The following is a 14362-nucleotide window of genomic DNA, read 5'->3' as shown; positions in this document are numbered from 1 at the left end:
GGCTTTTTATTCAAAATTGAGGCTCGGAAGCACAGTCGGTCAAAGGGTGATGGTCCTGCCTATGACCAACCAATATATTGCCATGGCCCACCAGTTGGGCCTACGCCTCACGTTGGGAATCACGAAACTGGGGATAAGAATTTTGCATCTTTTTTTTGGTTTAAACGGCAATTTTTATATTTAATTTAACTCAGACAAGATTGTCAATGACAAAGAAACAATATTGCGTATTTAGAAAATTTAAAGCTACAACTGTTACACATTTGTTTGTCAATGTTATTTTATTATATGTTTCTGAATCAATAAATAAAAGTATTTAGCGTTAATGGTTTTCCGTATATTTTCGTGGCTAATGGTGTTCATAATCAAAAGTTTAGGGGGGTCGGAGGGCAGCTGTAACAAAAGTGACCAGACAACCAATCAAAAATAACCAGATTACCAAAAATAGATTGCCTCAGTGCTAAAGTGGTTCTAAAAACAGCTGAATATTTTAATCTTACAGCTTAGTAGCTTAGCTTAACATTTATTCCTAGTTTTCAATTATTGTGCTTCTATTCAATGTCACTACCTCTGTTACATGTTTATAAAGGGTATTTTGGACTGGAAAAGAATATTTAATATCTCAAGTTCATCCGAATTTATTCCTGATAGACTTCCGCAGGTCCGTATATTGGAATTTTTTTGAAGTGGGCTTGTTTTGGTGAGGTCAGAATGGCAAAACCCACTGTGTAATTATATGAAAACTGTACCAAAATGGTAAGAAATTGTAAAAATCATGTGGTTTTATAGGAGAAGTAGACCCACGCTCCATATGTGTCTGATTCAGGGTAACTGGTAAATATAATTAAAACTATGTGGGGGGGGGGGGGTACAAGGTGTAAATTTCAATTAACCTTGCTTTGAATCTAATGTTGACACATATCATCCTGCATATGGTCAAGGTTGTTATGTTAGGGTAAGGCATCGGGATACATAAAAAATGTCAATAATGAGAACAATTAAAAATAGCTTTAAGTAAGAAATCAAATTGTGTATTTTTTTTTCTTTTTTACTTGTCCTAGCTTAGAAACAAATTGACTACTCAAAAGTAGCGCTGCTAGCACCAACCTACCCCGTGCTAGTCTAGATATTTAGCTGCTATACTCAATGAGGGCTTTTTTGTACAGAACCAAGGCTATACTTCACAAAATGAAACAAAACTGGCCTATATTTCTCAAATTAGGCCTAGCCATCTAAATTGGAACATTAATCTTACCTTAAACTCCATCTTCTTCTGAGACTTTATTCCATTGCCAAGTAACCTACTCTTGTGGTCTTTATCAACTTTAGAGTACACTTTTCTATAATTTCTAGTTGACAAAATCAGTTTTTCAATATCCTGCCTAGCCTATGATCTGATATTGCTATAGTGTGTTCGTGTTCTTAGATAATTTTTTTTTGCAAAAATATTTGATTCAAAGCTTCGCCCCCTCTCCTCACGGGATAAAATTTTTCGGCCTGGCCCACTCTTCCTTGAAACGATGTCTACAGTTACCCATCGAACAGCTCTTAAAATAATATTATTATCTTTTATAGTAAGTTTGAGCCAAATACACTTGCGTTTACGATTTGCTCTCAAGATTTTTTTTTTCTGAAAAATTCACATTTTCGAATGAACAAAGAGCTTGTCGATTTTAAACAGCACTTGTCGATTTTAAACAATTATTTACCATATTTTAGCACTCGTTTCATATTTTTAATATTGTCTAGGGATTAGGGGACCAATGCTTTGAGAGTTTTAAGACATAATTTACACATTTTTCGTTACTTTCACCGGTTTTAATTGATCCAAGGCTTATAAGATTCAAACTCGAGAGCGTATTAGCACTGCGACACGGTTTTTACACACATCTAGGAGGGGGGTAATCTTGACTAAGGTTATCCTACCACATGTCGATTTTAAACAATTATTTACCATATTTAGGGGCTTAGGGGACCAATGTTTTGAGATTTTTAAGACATTATCTTAGTATTTTTTGTTATTTTCACTAAAAAATATTGCTATAGTGTGTTCGTGTTCTTAGATAATTTTTTTTTGCAAAAATATTTGATTCAAAGCTTCGCCCCCTCTCCTCACGAGATAAAATTTTTCGGCCTGGCCCACTCTTCCTTGAAACGATGTCTACAGTTACCCATCGAACAGCTCTTAAAATAATATTATTATCTTTTATAGTAAGTTTGAGCCAAATACACTTGCGTTTACGATTTGCTCTCAAGATTTTTTTTTCTGAAAAATTCACATTTTCGAATGAACAAAGAGGTCTAAACTATGTTTATCGTCTGAAAGTTAAGTGAGTCAATTTTTTTCTCGGTTAACCGTATACATTTTTCAAGGAGTGGACAAGCTTCCATATTTTTTAGGGTGGGACTTCAAAGGTCTGTAAAGGAATTATTTTTACCAAGGGTGAAATTTAGTTCAATTATTGCCATCTTTCACTTTCTTTGCATTAGACGAGGGGGGGGGGGGGTCAATGGATTTTACCGACTGGCTAAAGTATTTGGACAGTGTGAAGTCAGAAAACAATTCTTATTTCATAATATGCAGAGTAATTGTAGCTAACACATTTTGCATGCAGACCCACTGTACTTTACCGCCACCCCCTAATGTGCAAATATATAGCCCAAATTTTGTTTCTAAAGTATTACCATATATTGTTTATCATATCTTATTTTTATTAATATTATCTAATATCTTATTAGGATTAACCTAACTTCACTTCTTGAGTGGTAGTGAGTATATCAAACAAGTACCGACTTGACTTTTATGCAATTTGTATGATTTCTTATAATCCTAATCAATTTTTCAATTTCCATTTGCTTACCCTTTCTTCAATAACTTCAGATGCCATCAATACGTCCAAATTACTGGAGAAGGCGATACTTTTAAACCTGGATGGTAATTAGGAAAATTGATGTTTTATTACAAAATCGTACAATTACTTCATTGCTGGCCAATTAATCGTCGTTACATGCGAAAAATGTATCTGTGAGAACCTAGAGTAAAAACAATTCTCGAACTTCAGTAGGTTAGGATTTGTACTATAAACCTAATTTCCCCATGTTTTTCATTTCATGTTTTTAATTGAGAAAGTCTAACTCTGATAGCCCCCTCGCGTAATGGTGCCACTTAAACCGTGGCAAACCACCCATTTGAGTGCAATACCAACCCTCTGCAATAAAAAGGAACTTATGTTATGTAGTTAGCTTTAGTCCCAAAAATTAAGTACTTTGGCATTGCCATTCCGTAATACAGGCTAATTAACATAACATTATAAAATGGTGCATGATTGGTCAGCTATAAATATTCCACCAATCAGATAAGTTTGTATTCCAAATAAAAAAAAATTATATGACAGGCCTGCCAGGACCAAATAACTTCATTTGGAGGCACGAGTTCGTTTCGAAGACCAACATGGCTTTCCGGCCTTTTCTCTACAAGTTTTTTCTATTACATAGTTAAAACATTTTAATAAAGTACTTATGAAACATCAAACCCAATTCAAAAAGAGATGAAAAAAAAACAGTTTTCAGTGTTATTACTTTTTCTTCTTCATTGATGCGTAAACGGGAGGTGCGCCACCATATCGTTTCTGGGACAAGGAATGAAGGTAGTAGAGAGCAATTGCAGAAAACGCGAATCTAAGAAAGAAGTACCTTTTAAAAATAAATAAATATATTTTTAATGAGCAAAACTTATGAATTAAAAATCTATAAAGAGATATTGGTCTTAAATATACTACTACTATTCAAAAGATTGGAAGGTCCTGTCAATATCAGTGTTCAGGGTTGTCAGTAACAATCCTTTTCCAGGGTTATACGGTACTCTGGTTTTCGCTTATAATCATAATTTTTTTTTATCTTCGATAAAGACATAACCTCGTTTTTTCTATCTCCCTCTCTTTTTTTCCTCTTCTTCCTGTTTTTGTTGTGTAAGGGGATGGTGTAATAAGAACATGAATGTATTTATCCCATATGTCACAGGATATTTGGCCTTGTAAGGAGCATTGAAAATGTCAATTTTATACAATCTATTGTCTAGAGTAAAACTGTTTTACTTTATTCAAAAGGAGAAAAGGCCCTTTATGTAATTGTCAAAGCTATTGGGTTCTTGGCTCTGATATACTTTACTCCCTCCTTACATTTATACGAATCTGTTAACCAAGAAAAAGAACAAAAGCTCTTCCAAAGTTTGGCCTACGAATCTGTTGTGGATAAAAGGGTCAGCAAAATTTCAGGCCACCCTATAGAAATATCAACATAAAAGTACTTATTAACTACCAAAAGCATAAGATGTTTACTCTCAACTTAGAGCAAAAATATCCGAATAACAATACAAATTAGGCACCCGATGAGCTACCGATTTAAGAGTGGGAAAAAAACACTCCTCTGAAACGACAAAATGAAAGTAGAAATTGGCTGATTTATGCAATAAAACATTTGATTAGAAAAAATATGTACCTTTTTTTATAGAAAATGTGGCACTAAACGATAAAAAAAAAACACCATAATTACTGGGCGTTTTATATTTTAATCATTCTAAATTAGTCAAGCAACAAAAAACTTAAATGCTAAAAACCGGTTGATAACACTCGGTGAACAGTAAGTTATCTTTAGTAAAATTAACTATTTTTGTTACAAAAGACTGTCTCTTTTTTTAATATCACGGCCTCAAATGAAAAATACAAACCGCCATAATCATTTCTTCCATGCTTTATTCTTTTTAAACTAATAGATTTGGCTTACGGACGGCTCCCACGGCATTAATATGGTTAATAAAGCTTGTCCATAAGTTAATAACTGTTTTCGTCACATACCTTTTTTCACTTTATTGCAGTCGGAAAAAGTTGAACTTTTAAAGAAAGTCAGAAAAGTTTAGCCAATAGCAGAGCGTTGCTGGGATATTTAAAAAGGACTACTAGACACTAAAAGGCAGATAATTTTGAAACTGAACAATTACCCATTTCCCTAATCTGAAACAAAATCATATATATTTAACACAATAGGCTAATGGTGTCTACTTACACAATATTGTCTACTTGTTCAAATCTTTTGTTTGGCAAAAAAGTAAAGGTTATACTAAAAAAAACACTTCATAAAAACTAACTTATTAAAGGTGAAAAAAATGCCTAGGCAGATTGTTTTTTCAGCTCCGTGTCTGATTAATTCAAGTTATTTTCTACAAAAATTGTAGAAAAGTAAAAAAGCTAAAATTCGTGTTTGAGCGGGATAAACTTTAATGACGCCATGGGAAACCTGTATCAGGCTAGGATTAGTTTATACTATTAAGAAGCAGTTGCTATAGATTAGTAAGTTATCTTAAACACAATTAACCTTCTTAAAAAGTGTATCAAAGCACTCTTGGGGGGACAAGAGAAGTGTTTTATTGCTCCTAAACACCATCCAGGTTGCACCCCTGGAAACATCCTAAAATAAAAGAATCTTTTGGTATTCTAGATCTTTTAACAGGCTAAAAATACTATCTTTGGACATAAAACTCTTACGAAATGACTCTGACCGCCCCCCTTCCAATAGAAGAAACAACCCGTGCATATACTTTGTTTATTATGTTTCCTTATTCAGCCACTTATAACCGTTAATTCGAAGAACATAATAGAAGCGTGTTCTGCGAACACCATTAGACCTTTATTGATCATTCAGAAGAAAACAATTTTTTTTTAGGAGTCTCTGCCCTTCCAGCAAAAACTGTAATTATAACATAAGATTTTTGGTTTTTTCAAAGTACATCGTCTCTCTTCTTCTATTGCTGAAATATAGGAAAACTGAACTTTGCATATCGAAATGGTTTCCACTATGCTTCAGAAATCTGGCATGCTGAATAATAACAGAAACCTGATCATAAAGCATTGGTTTTTATGCGAAACAAAACAATGGTTGGAAGCATCCAAACCCCTTAGTCAACTCAGGAAGTACACAGCTGAGCTTCTGAACAGAGCCAGACTCCCTCAACAGTAAAGGGATCAAGCTGTGCAGTATACAAGCGGAACAGTTCCTTGGTCTACCAAATTGGACTTGCAAGTGGACTAGTGATAGACGTTTATAATGAAGCAACGGGTTCTTCAGAGGCCATGTAACAAAATTGTTTCAACACCGACAAATCTCAAACGCTATCAAGCTCCGCCAACTCTGCTGGCTTGGACACGTTTTGCGTCCCCCTCAACGAACGCTTCATTAGACAGATGCTTCTCGCTGAACCCTTGTGACCATGGCGTAGAAGAAAAGGGAGCTATTGAAAACTTGGTGGTTGCTCGCTAGGCAAGACCTGGAGCCGACTGGAGGTTTCAGCATATTCGGCCACAAATGAAGCAAGCGCTGCCTAAAATTCACCGAAGAATTGGCACATGACTAGCCGTCAACGGAGATCCTCATTCAGGAGCTTTGTTCGGATGCCGGGTGAGGCGGAAAAGCTTTGTCCTTCTGCAAGTAAAGGTAAGTGCAGTCTAGAGATGGATTTTAAGTGGGCATCCAAACCATTGAATTTGTCTCTATTTTTTTAAGGAAGTAGGGGGAACACTGTTTTATGCTAGCAGTTATAGAAAGATTTTAATTGGTAAAGGACCCGATACACGTAACTTTTTTCGGGCACCGATTTCAGCAGCTCAGTAGGCGAACGATTACGGTACAAAAGCAATGCCTTTCATGTGAGGTTTCCAAATCAACCAGTATGGAGACTAATAGTCAATTGCAGGTAATCAATAGTTCCACGATCGATCTCAACTTATTATATAGTTCTTTTATTTCAATTTTAAGTTCTTTTATTATTATTATTTTTCTTTTTAAATTTTTATTTCATTAAAAAAGTTTAATTAAATATTAAATCCTTTCATTATTAAATTATGAATTTCTTTTATTATTGAATATTTAATTATTATTATACAGTTCTTTTGATTATCCTACTGAAGAGAAGGAAACGAATGTGGATTGCTTTTTTTATGAGCATGGGGAAATTCGGTGCTGTTTTTGTAAATCCGAACCAAAAACTAGGAACTTTTTCAAGCTGAAATCGACGCAGATTTCTTTGCAAATCGGTGCCAAAAAAGCTACGTGTGTCCAGCCCTTAAACGCGAAAATTTTCTCCGTCAACCAGCCCTCACAAATTGCCGCTCGTGTACTTAAGATGACAAATGATAAGCGGTGCAAAGTAAGCTACAGAAGCATGGGTAGCATGAGTTATCGATCAAGTCAAGATATCAAGGTTTGTATTACCTACATAACTAATATAAATAAAGTGGTAAAAATGTGAAGTGTCCGGTTAATCTAGGTTCTGTATTTCTCTTGTCATCATAAAACTTTTTTGACATTTGAATTTACGATACTTATCTGTTATAGCAACCCCACTCAAGAATTACACTGTGTAAAACTCGAGAACAAACCGGTTTCACTAGGCTTACGCTTAGTGGAAAACAAGTGGCGGGTGACAGAATACATTAGACTTACACAATTCGGGCTATATACTTACACATTTGGGGGGGGGAGGTGAGGGCAATGTATTTTGACAGCGTGAAGTTAGAAGTGGAAAACAAGTGGCGGGTGACAGAATACATTAGACTTACATAATTCGGGCTATTATTACTTCATAATATGCAGAATAATTGTAGCTAACACATTTTTCATGCAGACCCGCTACACTTTACCCCCAGCCCCCTAATGTGCAAATATATAGCCCTAACTTGTTTCTAAAGTATTATATTTTCATCGTATTTTGATATATGTCAATAGGATTAACCTAACTTCACTTCTTCAGTGGGGTCGCTATAACAGACAAGTACCGAATTTACTCTCCAAGTTTTCTTTTTTTTTAAACAAAGAAATGTTTAATCTAAAATTCACTAGTAGTTTTCTTATTGTTTAGTTAAAAGAAAATTTCAAACTTACCCTGTTGTTACACACACTCCATGAATACTTCCAGCCACACTAAGTGCAGCTCCAAGGGCAAGCACAACTAAAAAGAGAAAGTGATTATTTTTTTTATTGATTTTTCCTTGTGCTAATTTTTTCCACAATTATTTTTTTTCCTCTTATACATAACCGATTTCTGTTTTTAAAAGCTGAACATTATTTTCTAATGAAGTGCTCATCGTCATTTACGGAAATAGAGGGGAATATAGAGTTCCCTATTGATCCCCCCAAAAAACTTTTGAAACTAATGAAATCTTCAATTTTGCACAAAACACTTAGAGCCTCCCATCCGAAGAAAATTCCGAATCCTCTCCCCCCCCCACAAAAAAAAATGAAATCAGAATATGCGCTGTGGCGTTAGAAACTTATTGTGCTGTTTATATTTTCTAAAGAGAACAATAATTCTAAAGTTCAAAAACAAAAGAAAGAAGCGTGTATATGTTACACTACACGTTTTAAGATTGTTTAAACCTAGGATTTGCCAAAGCAGGTAGTAAAACTAGAGAGAATGACTAGTAAACGGCTGCACATTTGAATTTGACCTCATTTCATTAAACGCTCAAACAGAATAGAAAACTTACAAGAGTTGGATCTTTGGCAATTTAACAATGAAATATAATGATTAAAACTACTAGCCCCACTGACAGAATAGCGTCTGGCGACTTCATTAAAAAGCAAAACATTCAAAGAAAACGGATAGTTAATATAACTAATATATAATATTGTAGGATTGAAGCTGAAATTTCTCTGTGACTAACAATTAATTAGTATTTTTTTTTCAAAATTATTTTAAGCCAAAGTCTAGTCGGCACAAAAGATTCCCAGATTAGCTTGGGAAAATCTTGTCAGATTAAGTAGGCTAGTTGATAAAATAAAAGTTCAAAATAGGGATAAAATCCTTTTTAATAGACAGTGTATAGAAAATGCACAAAAAAATACCAGTGACCGTCATCAGTAGTAAAACTACTGATGACGGTTTTACTACTGATGACGGTCACTGTATATGTGACCGAAATATCTGGTATTTTTGTAAATTTTCTATAAACTGTCTATTAAAAAGGATTTTATCCCTATTTTGAACTTTTATTTTATCGTCATGGAAAGGCAGTGTGGTCTCCGAAATTATATAGGCTAGTTGTCTTTAAGCTGATAGGCCTACTGGTGACAAATTCCTGTTGAAGCTGAAAGTAACTGAAAAGTAGTTGAAATTAATTGAAAGGACAAGTATCCTGCAGTTTCGGGTCAAACAAAGCCACCAAGTTTTGGATTGCGTTGGTGACTATTCTTTTCGACGCAGCCCCAGTTTCCACTGTTATAAGTTTTCCATACTCCTTTGTCGCGCAGAGCCAATTATGGATCTTTTGAAGTAGTTAAAGGTATTTTCCGACAAGGATGAACTTTTTGCTCAATGAGTACTTAAAAATTCCCCCAGGGACAATAGCGACTCGTTAACGTATACTAAGAACTATGGGTATGTATATAAACGTCCTGGAACTATTGATGTGAAGTTTTGAGCAGTAAAATCATATTAATAAATTAGAATAAAAGTTTATATCTATTTATTATATGCCTTTTATATATAGACTACAGTTGAACTATGTCAACTTCAGACGTTTTACCCTCCGTTGTTATAGATATTCCGAGCATTTTACCATAGAACTCAATTTAGTTTTTTTTTTCTAATTAACTCTTGTCACTGGGTAGAGTCAGTGCGTAGTCACGTCACGATGTTGAGAACTCCTTAATAGATTTTAAAATTTCCGACAAATATGCTTTTAGGATACTTAATAAGGACTCCATTTAAATTCCTCAGAAAATTTCTCCTCAAAATTACTTTACTTAACAAGATAAAAACTTCTGACGTTTCGACATTATCAGAACTACGGTTAATTTGACATTAGTAAACTATCATAGGTCAGGGTCGGCACACGCCCATCGTATTATATCGGTGAGTGTTCTCACTGGCGCTGACCATGGAGAGAAAATTTTCACCAAAAAAAACTTCATAGCTACATCATGTTTTATTTGCCAAAACTTCAAGACAGGCAATATCGAATACTATCTTATTATGATAAGACCCAAAATGTCTTCAGTGAGCCTTTGAGTGTTGTTACCTCACACGTGTAGTTAAAATACCACGGACATAAAAATAAAAACAATGTTTATTCAATAAACCCAGTTTATGTCTTAACATTCCTGAAAACAATGATTTGGTAAGGTTTTTCTTCTTGTCATTTCAAAATCATAAAAATTTTCAGACTGTACCACGTTTGGTCAGGGTTGCCACTTTTAACCATGAAAATAAACAAACAAAACTAATTCGTTGAATTTCACAAAACTTTTCATCCATAAAAATTTTAACATTAACGCTTGACTTCGAGAGCCACCTAGCTTTTGAAGGTACACCTTCTTAAGCTATTTGGTGCTGGATGCTCTTAACCTTTTTGGGGCTGATTTTTCACCTACGCTCCTTTTTTAAATTTGGCATCTGATACGACCCAAAACAGCAAATAGAGGCCCTTTTCATCAAAAGTTTAACTCGCGATTTTCCTAATTTTTTAAGATAGATGTGGTTCTATAAATACTCATTTAATCAATTAAATGAGCATTTCCGCTGCCCTTGCTACTTTGAAAGTATGGAATGAGAAATGAATTTGTCTATGCATCTAACCATCATCTGGTTTACCCGCTTGAGACTAGGGGAGTACAGTTGCCCAGGTAGGCATGGGGATTATTTGGCTGTGCTGAAAATTTTTTTATTCATTTTGGCTTTTGCCAAGATTTTTCCGCAAACATTTGGTATGAATTCAAATAACACAGGTTATTAAAAACTAAGCCATTGACTAACAATTTTTGGACTTTGACCAATATACTTTCCCCCATCTTAAAATCAACAAGTAAAAATGTAATCAACTATCTCCACGGCAATACTAAAGTTTATTCAAAGAGAAAATAAATTTCTTTCCTAGGATACTTCCATTTTGAGCATAATCCCTCAGCAAAATGTATCATTTTTAGATAGAAATTTGCTTCCGGATTTTCAAAATCCCTTAGCCTGTTTTTTTTAGTCTAGTATTTAGCTCTGCTAGAAAAGCTGGCATATTTTCTGGCTACAAAGAAAGATTGTTTCCAAAGGCATTCCTTTCCAAAAACTAACCTGACAAGTATGTGTCCAATAAGAGAGTCATGCATACTCCTGCCATTTACCCGTGCCCCAGCTATTTTAACATTTGCCTCTCAATTACTTGGACTATCTGTCTTGGCTTTTCTCTGTCTACAATTACCCAGCGTCTTGATGCAACCTATTGCAAATACTTGATAACTTCAATTCAATTACTTGGGCTATCTGTCTTGGCTTTTCTCTGTCTACAAATACCCAGCGTCTTGATGCAACCTATTGCAAAATACTTGATAACTTCAATTCAATTACTTGGACTATCTGTCTTGGCTTTTCACTGTCTACAATTACCGAGCGTCTTGATGCAACCTAACCTAATCTATTGCAAAATACTTGATAACTTCAATTCAATTACTTGGACTATCTGTCTTGGCTTTTCTCTGTCTACAATTACCCAGTGCCTTGATGCAACCTAACCTAACCTATTGCAAAATACATGATAACTTCAATTCAAAATCAACGGAAATCAATTCAAAATCTCGGCCGAAGGCCTCGACCGAGTCCGTTGATTTTGAATTGAAGTTATCAATTATTTTGCAGGTAGTTTTAGTTGCTGGTTCAGAACACTGGGTAATTAAAGATATAGAAAAGCCAAGACAGATAGTCCAAGTAATAAATAGTCAAAATTTTAACGAGCATGAGTCTGTACCACTGAGGAAAGTGTGCAAAACTCTCTTACTTAACGTATATATTTTAGATTAGTTTTTGAAAAGGCATGCCTGTCTAGAGTCTTTGGCTATGGGAAACATCTTTTTCTACATTGAATTTAGAGTTAATTATGTTACATTAAATTTAGTATTATCTATTAAGTTTTTTTTCTTAAGGAATGGATTTCACTGCTTGAAGTAGAGAATTTCTATAATAAAAAAAGAAAACATAGTAAAAAAACAAAACAAAAAAGACAGGTGAATCACAGCCAGCAAAAACGAGAAAAAATGCAAATATTTCAAACAAGACCTCTTCTCGGCGTTCTCTGTGCAGGCATGGGAAAAAATGTAAATATGAGACCACAGGACAATGTAAAAAGACAAACCTTAAAAATGAACCCGAAAATGCCCTTTTATTTAAGTAACAGAGAAAACCAAATCAGTTGCTTTTTCATTCCTCCTCCCTTGATCTTGAAAATCCTCTTCTTTAATGTTTTCATTGAAACGATAAAAAACAGTAAACTTGTCCTCCCCCCATCCTTTAGTTTGTGAGAAATACATTCTTTTTTCGGCATCTTCATTGAAAAAAAACGCGTCCTTTCCCATGCGTTTTCATGAATTAGCATCCTTGAATACTCATTATTGGCCTGGAGAACTCTCATACCAATATCTAGCTTCTGCCAATAACTTTTGGCAATTAATTGATTATCAGTTTTTGCCAGTAAGGTACAAGAAGCTTTAAATATATTCAGGTCAGTGGTAACCTCATATTAAAATAAGAAAGAGAGAATGTCACTCACCTTCAGGAATGAAGTTCGCTTGAAAACAATCTCCAAACAAAACATTCTCAAGATTATTTATTGCCTAGAGTTATCTGTTAAGGAAAGCATAAGTATCATAAATTACATTTAAACTAAACTACTACTACTACTACTACTAACAACTCACCGCAGCATCAAGCCGCCTGAGGCAAACACAGCTACGCACGCTCCTCCTCCATCCCAATCCATTCAAAGCCTCCCTTTTTACACCCGCCCACGAAGTTCCCATTTACCTTAAATCTTTCTTTATGACGGCCTCCCACCCCAGACCTTAAACTAAATTATGCTCTAAATCACGTTTGAGCTCAAAAACCAACTCTAGGAGGAATGGTGAGGACTAAGACCGAAACAACTACATCTTAGCTATACTCCAGCATCCCCTCCTTTCCACCCTCTATCGTTACATTCAAATTCGGATAGCAAAAATAAGTAAAAATTGTACAGACAGCAAAGTATAAAGTTTACAAATATATTTCGTGATTAAAGAAAAAGAGAGAGATCTTTAAACACCAAACACATATTCTTTTTTAATCCCAATCCTCTACGAAGTGGGTCTCATCCTCTACATACAATTCTAGTTGATACTAATGCAGCCTAATACAAAATATATGATTTAGTTAAATAGCTAAGATACTGAAATCAGAAACAGTCAAAAAATTAGCTGATAAAAGAATCAACGAACAGAAATAATTATGACTGCCGAAATCAAACCTAAAACAAACATAAACGAACACAATATAAAAGTGGAGTGTCAGTCCCTATAAGCTACCTAAAAGGTAATATTATTTGCACCTTACTAAAAACCAAATTTTTAACTTATAATTTAAAATTATAGTTTCTGTTCATAAAGTTCTATCAAGTATTACTATTGGTTACGTCTGTTACACTACTTGAACAGCAACAGTCAATGAACAGATACAGTTGTGACTGCAGAAATTAAGACTAAAACAAACAGGCATTAACACAATTTAAAAGTTTGCTGCCAGCCCCTATAAACCACCTAGAAGGAAATGTTATTTGCACCTTACTGAAAACCAAATTTTTAACTTATAACTTAAAATTATAGTTTCTGTTGATTTTTCAATTGATAAAGTTCTATTAAGTATTACTAGTAGTTATGTCTGTTACAGTACTTGGAACACCGACAGTCAATGAACAGATATAATTACGATCTGCAAAATAAAACCTAAAACAAACAAATATTAACACAATTAAGAGTGGTACAAGCCCCTATAAGCCACCTAATAAGTACTTATTTGTTCCTTGTTGAAAACCAAATTTTTAACTTACAATTTAAAATTATAGTTTCTGTTGGTTGTTCAATTGACAACGTTCAATTATGTATTAATAGTAGTTATGTCTGTTACAGCACCTGGAACAGCAGCAGTAATTCTAGTATCAACATGATTCTAATTTAATAGTATTTCCATCATCTTTACCAACTTTATTTCTGTCTGCTCCAGCTCCACATCTAGCATTAACAATTTCCCCCGAAACACTTTGTTTCAACAAACAATGCCGTTTTAATCGTTCGTTGTAGAAAAGTTCGCCATGAGAATGTTCTAGCATAGTTGTTTTAAGAGGAATATAGGGAAGGTGAATGTTTTCTGCAAAGCTGTCACAATAAAACCAATGTCTGATGCCATCATAAAAATAAAACCGATGTCTGAAATTTTCATAAAAATCTGTTCTATCTAACATATGGTAGTATAATTAAGACCCAAAAATAAACTAGTTTGTAATGCTTAATTGGAGAGGGG

General features: G+C 34.4%; 1 protein-coding gene across 1 annotated transcript in view; it reads right to left on the bottom strand.

Annotated features, from left to right (window-relative positions):
- Nucleotides 1-3480: 3480 nt before the first annotated feature.
- The window catches only part of LOC148942592 (protein KRTCAP2 homolog), a 40166-nt gene continuing 29284 nt past the window's right edge, over nt 3481-14362 (bottom strand). The window contains exons 3-5 of the mRNA XM_089102103.1: nt 12582-12645; nt 7933-7999; nt 3481-3678 (exon numbers count right to left, since the gene is read on the bottom strand). Coding sequence (XP_088958229.1) covers nt 3576-3678; nt 7933-7999; nt 12582-12645 — 234 coding nt within the window. The 3' untranslated portion in view covers nt 3481-3575. The remainder of the gene's footprint in view (nt 3679-7932; nt 8000-12581; nt 12646-14362) is intronic.

Source organism: Artemia sp. Qi Xiang Cuo, chromosome 16 (assembly GCF_049724085.1).
Source record: "Artemia sp. Qi Xiang Cuo chromosome 16, ASM4972408v1, whole genome shotgun sequence".
Lineage (NCBI taxonomy): Eukaryota > Metazoa > Arthropoda > Branchiopoda > Anostraca > Artemiidae > Artemia > Artemia sp. Qi Xiang Cuo.
Note: the sequence above shows the minus strand (reverse complement) of the source record. Positions and strands in the feature narration are given on the sequence as shown.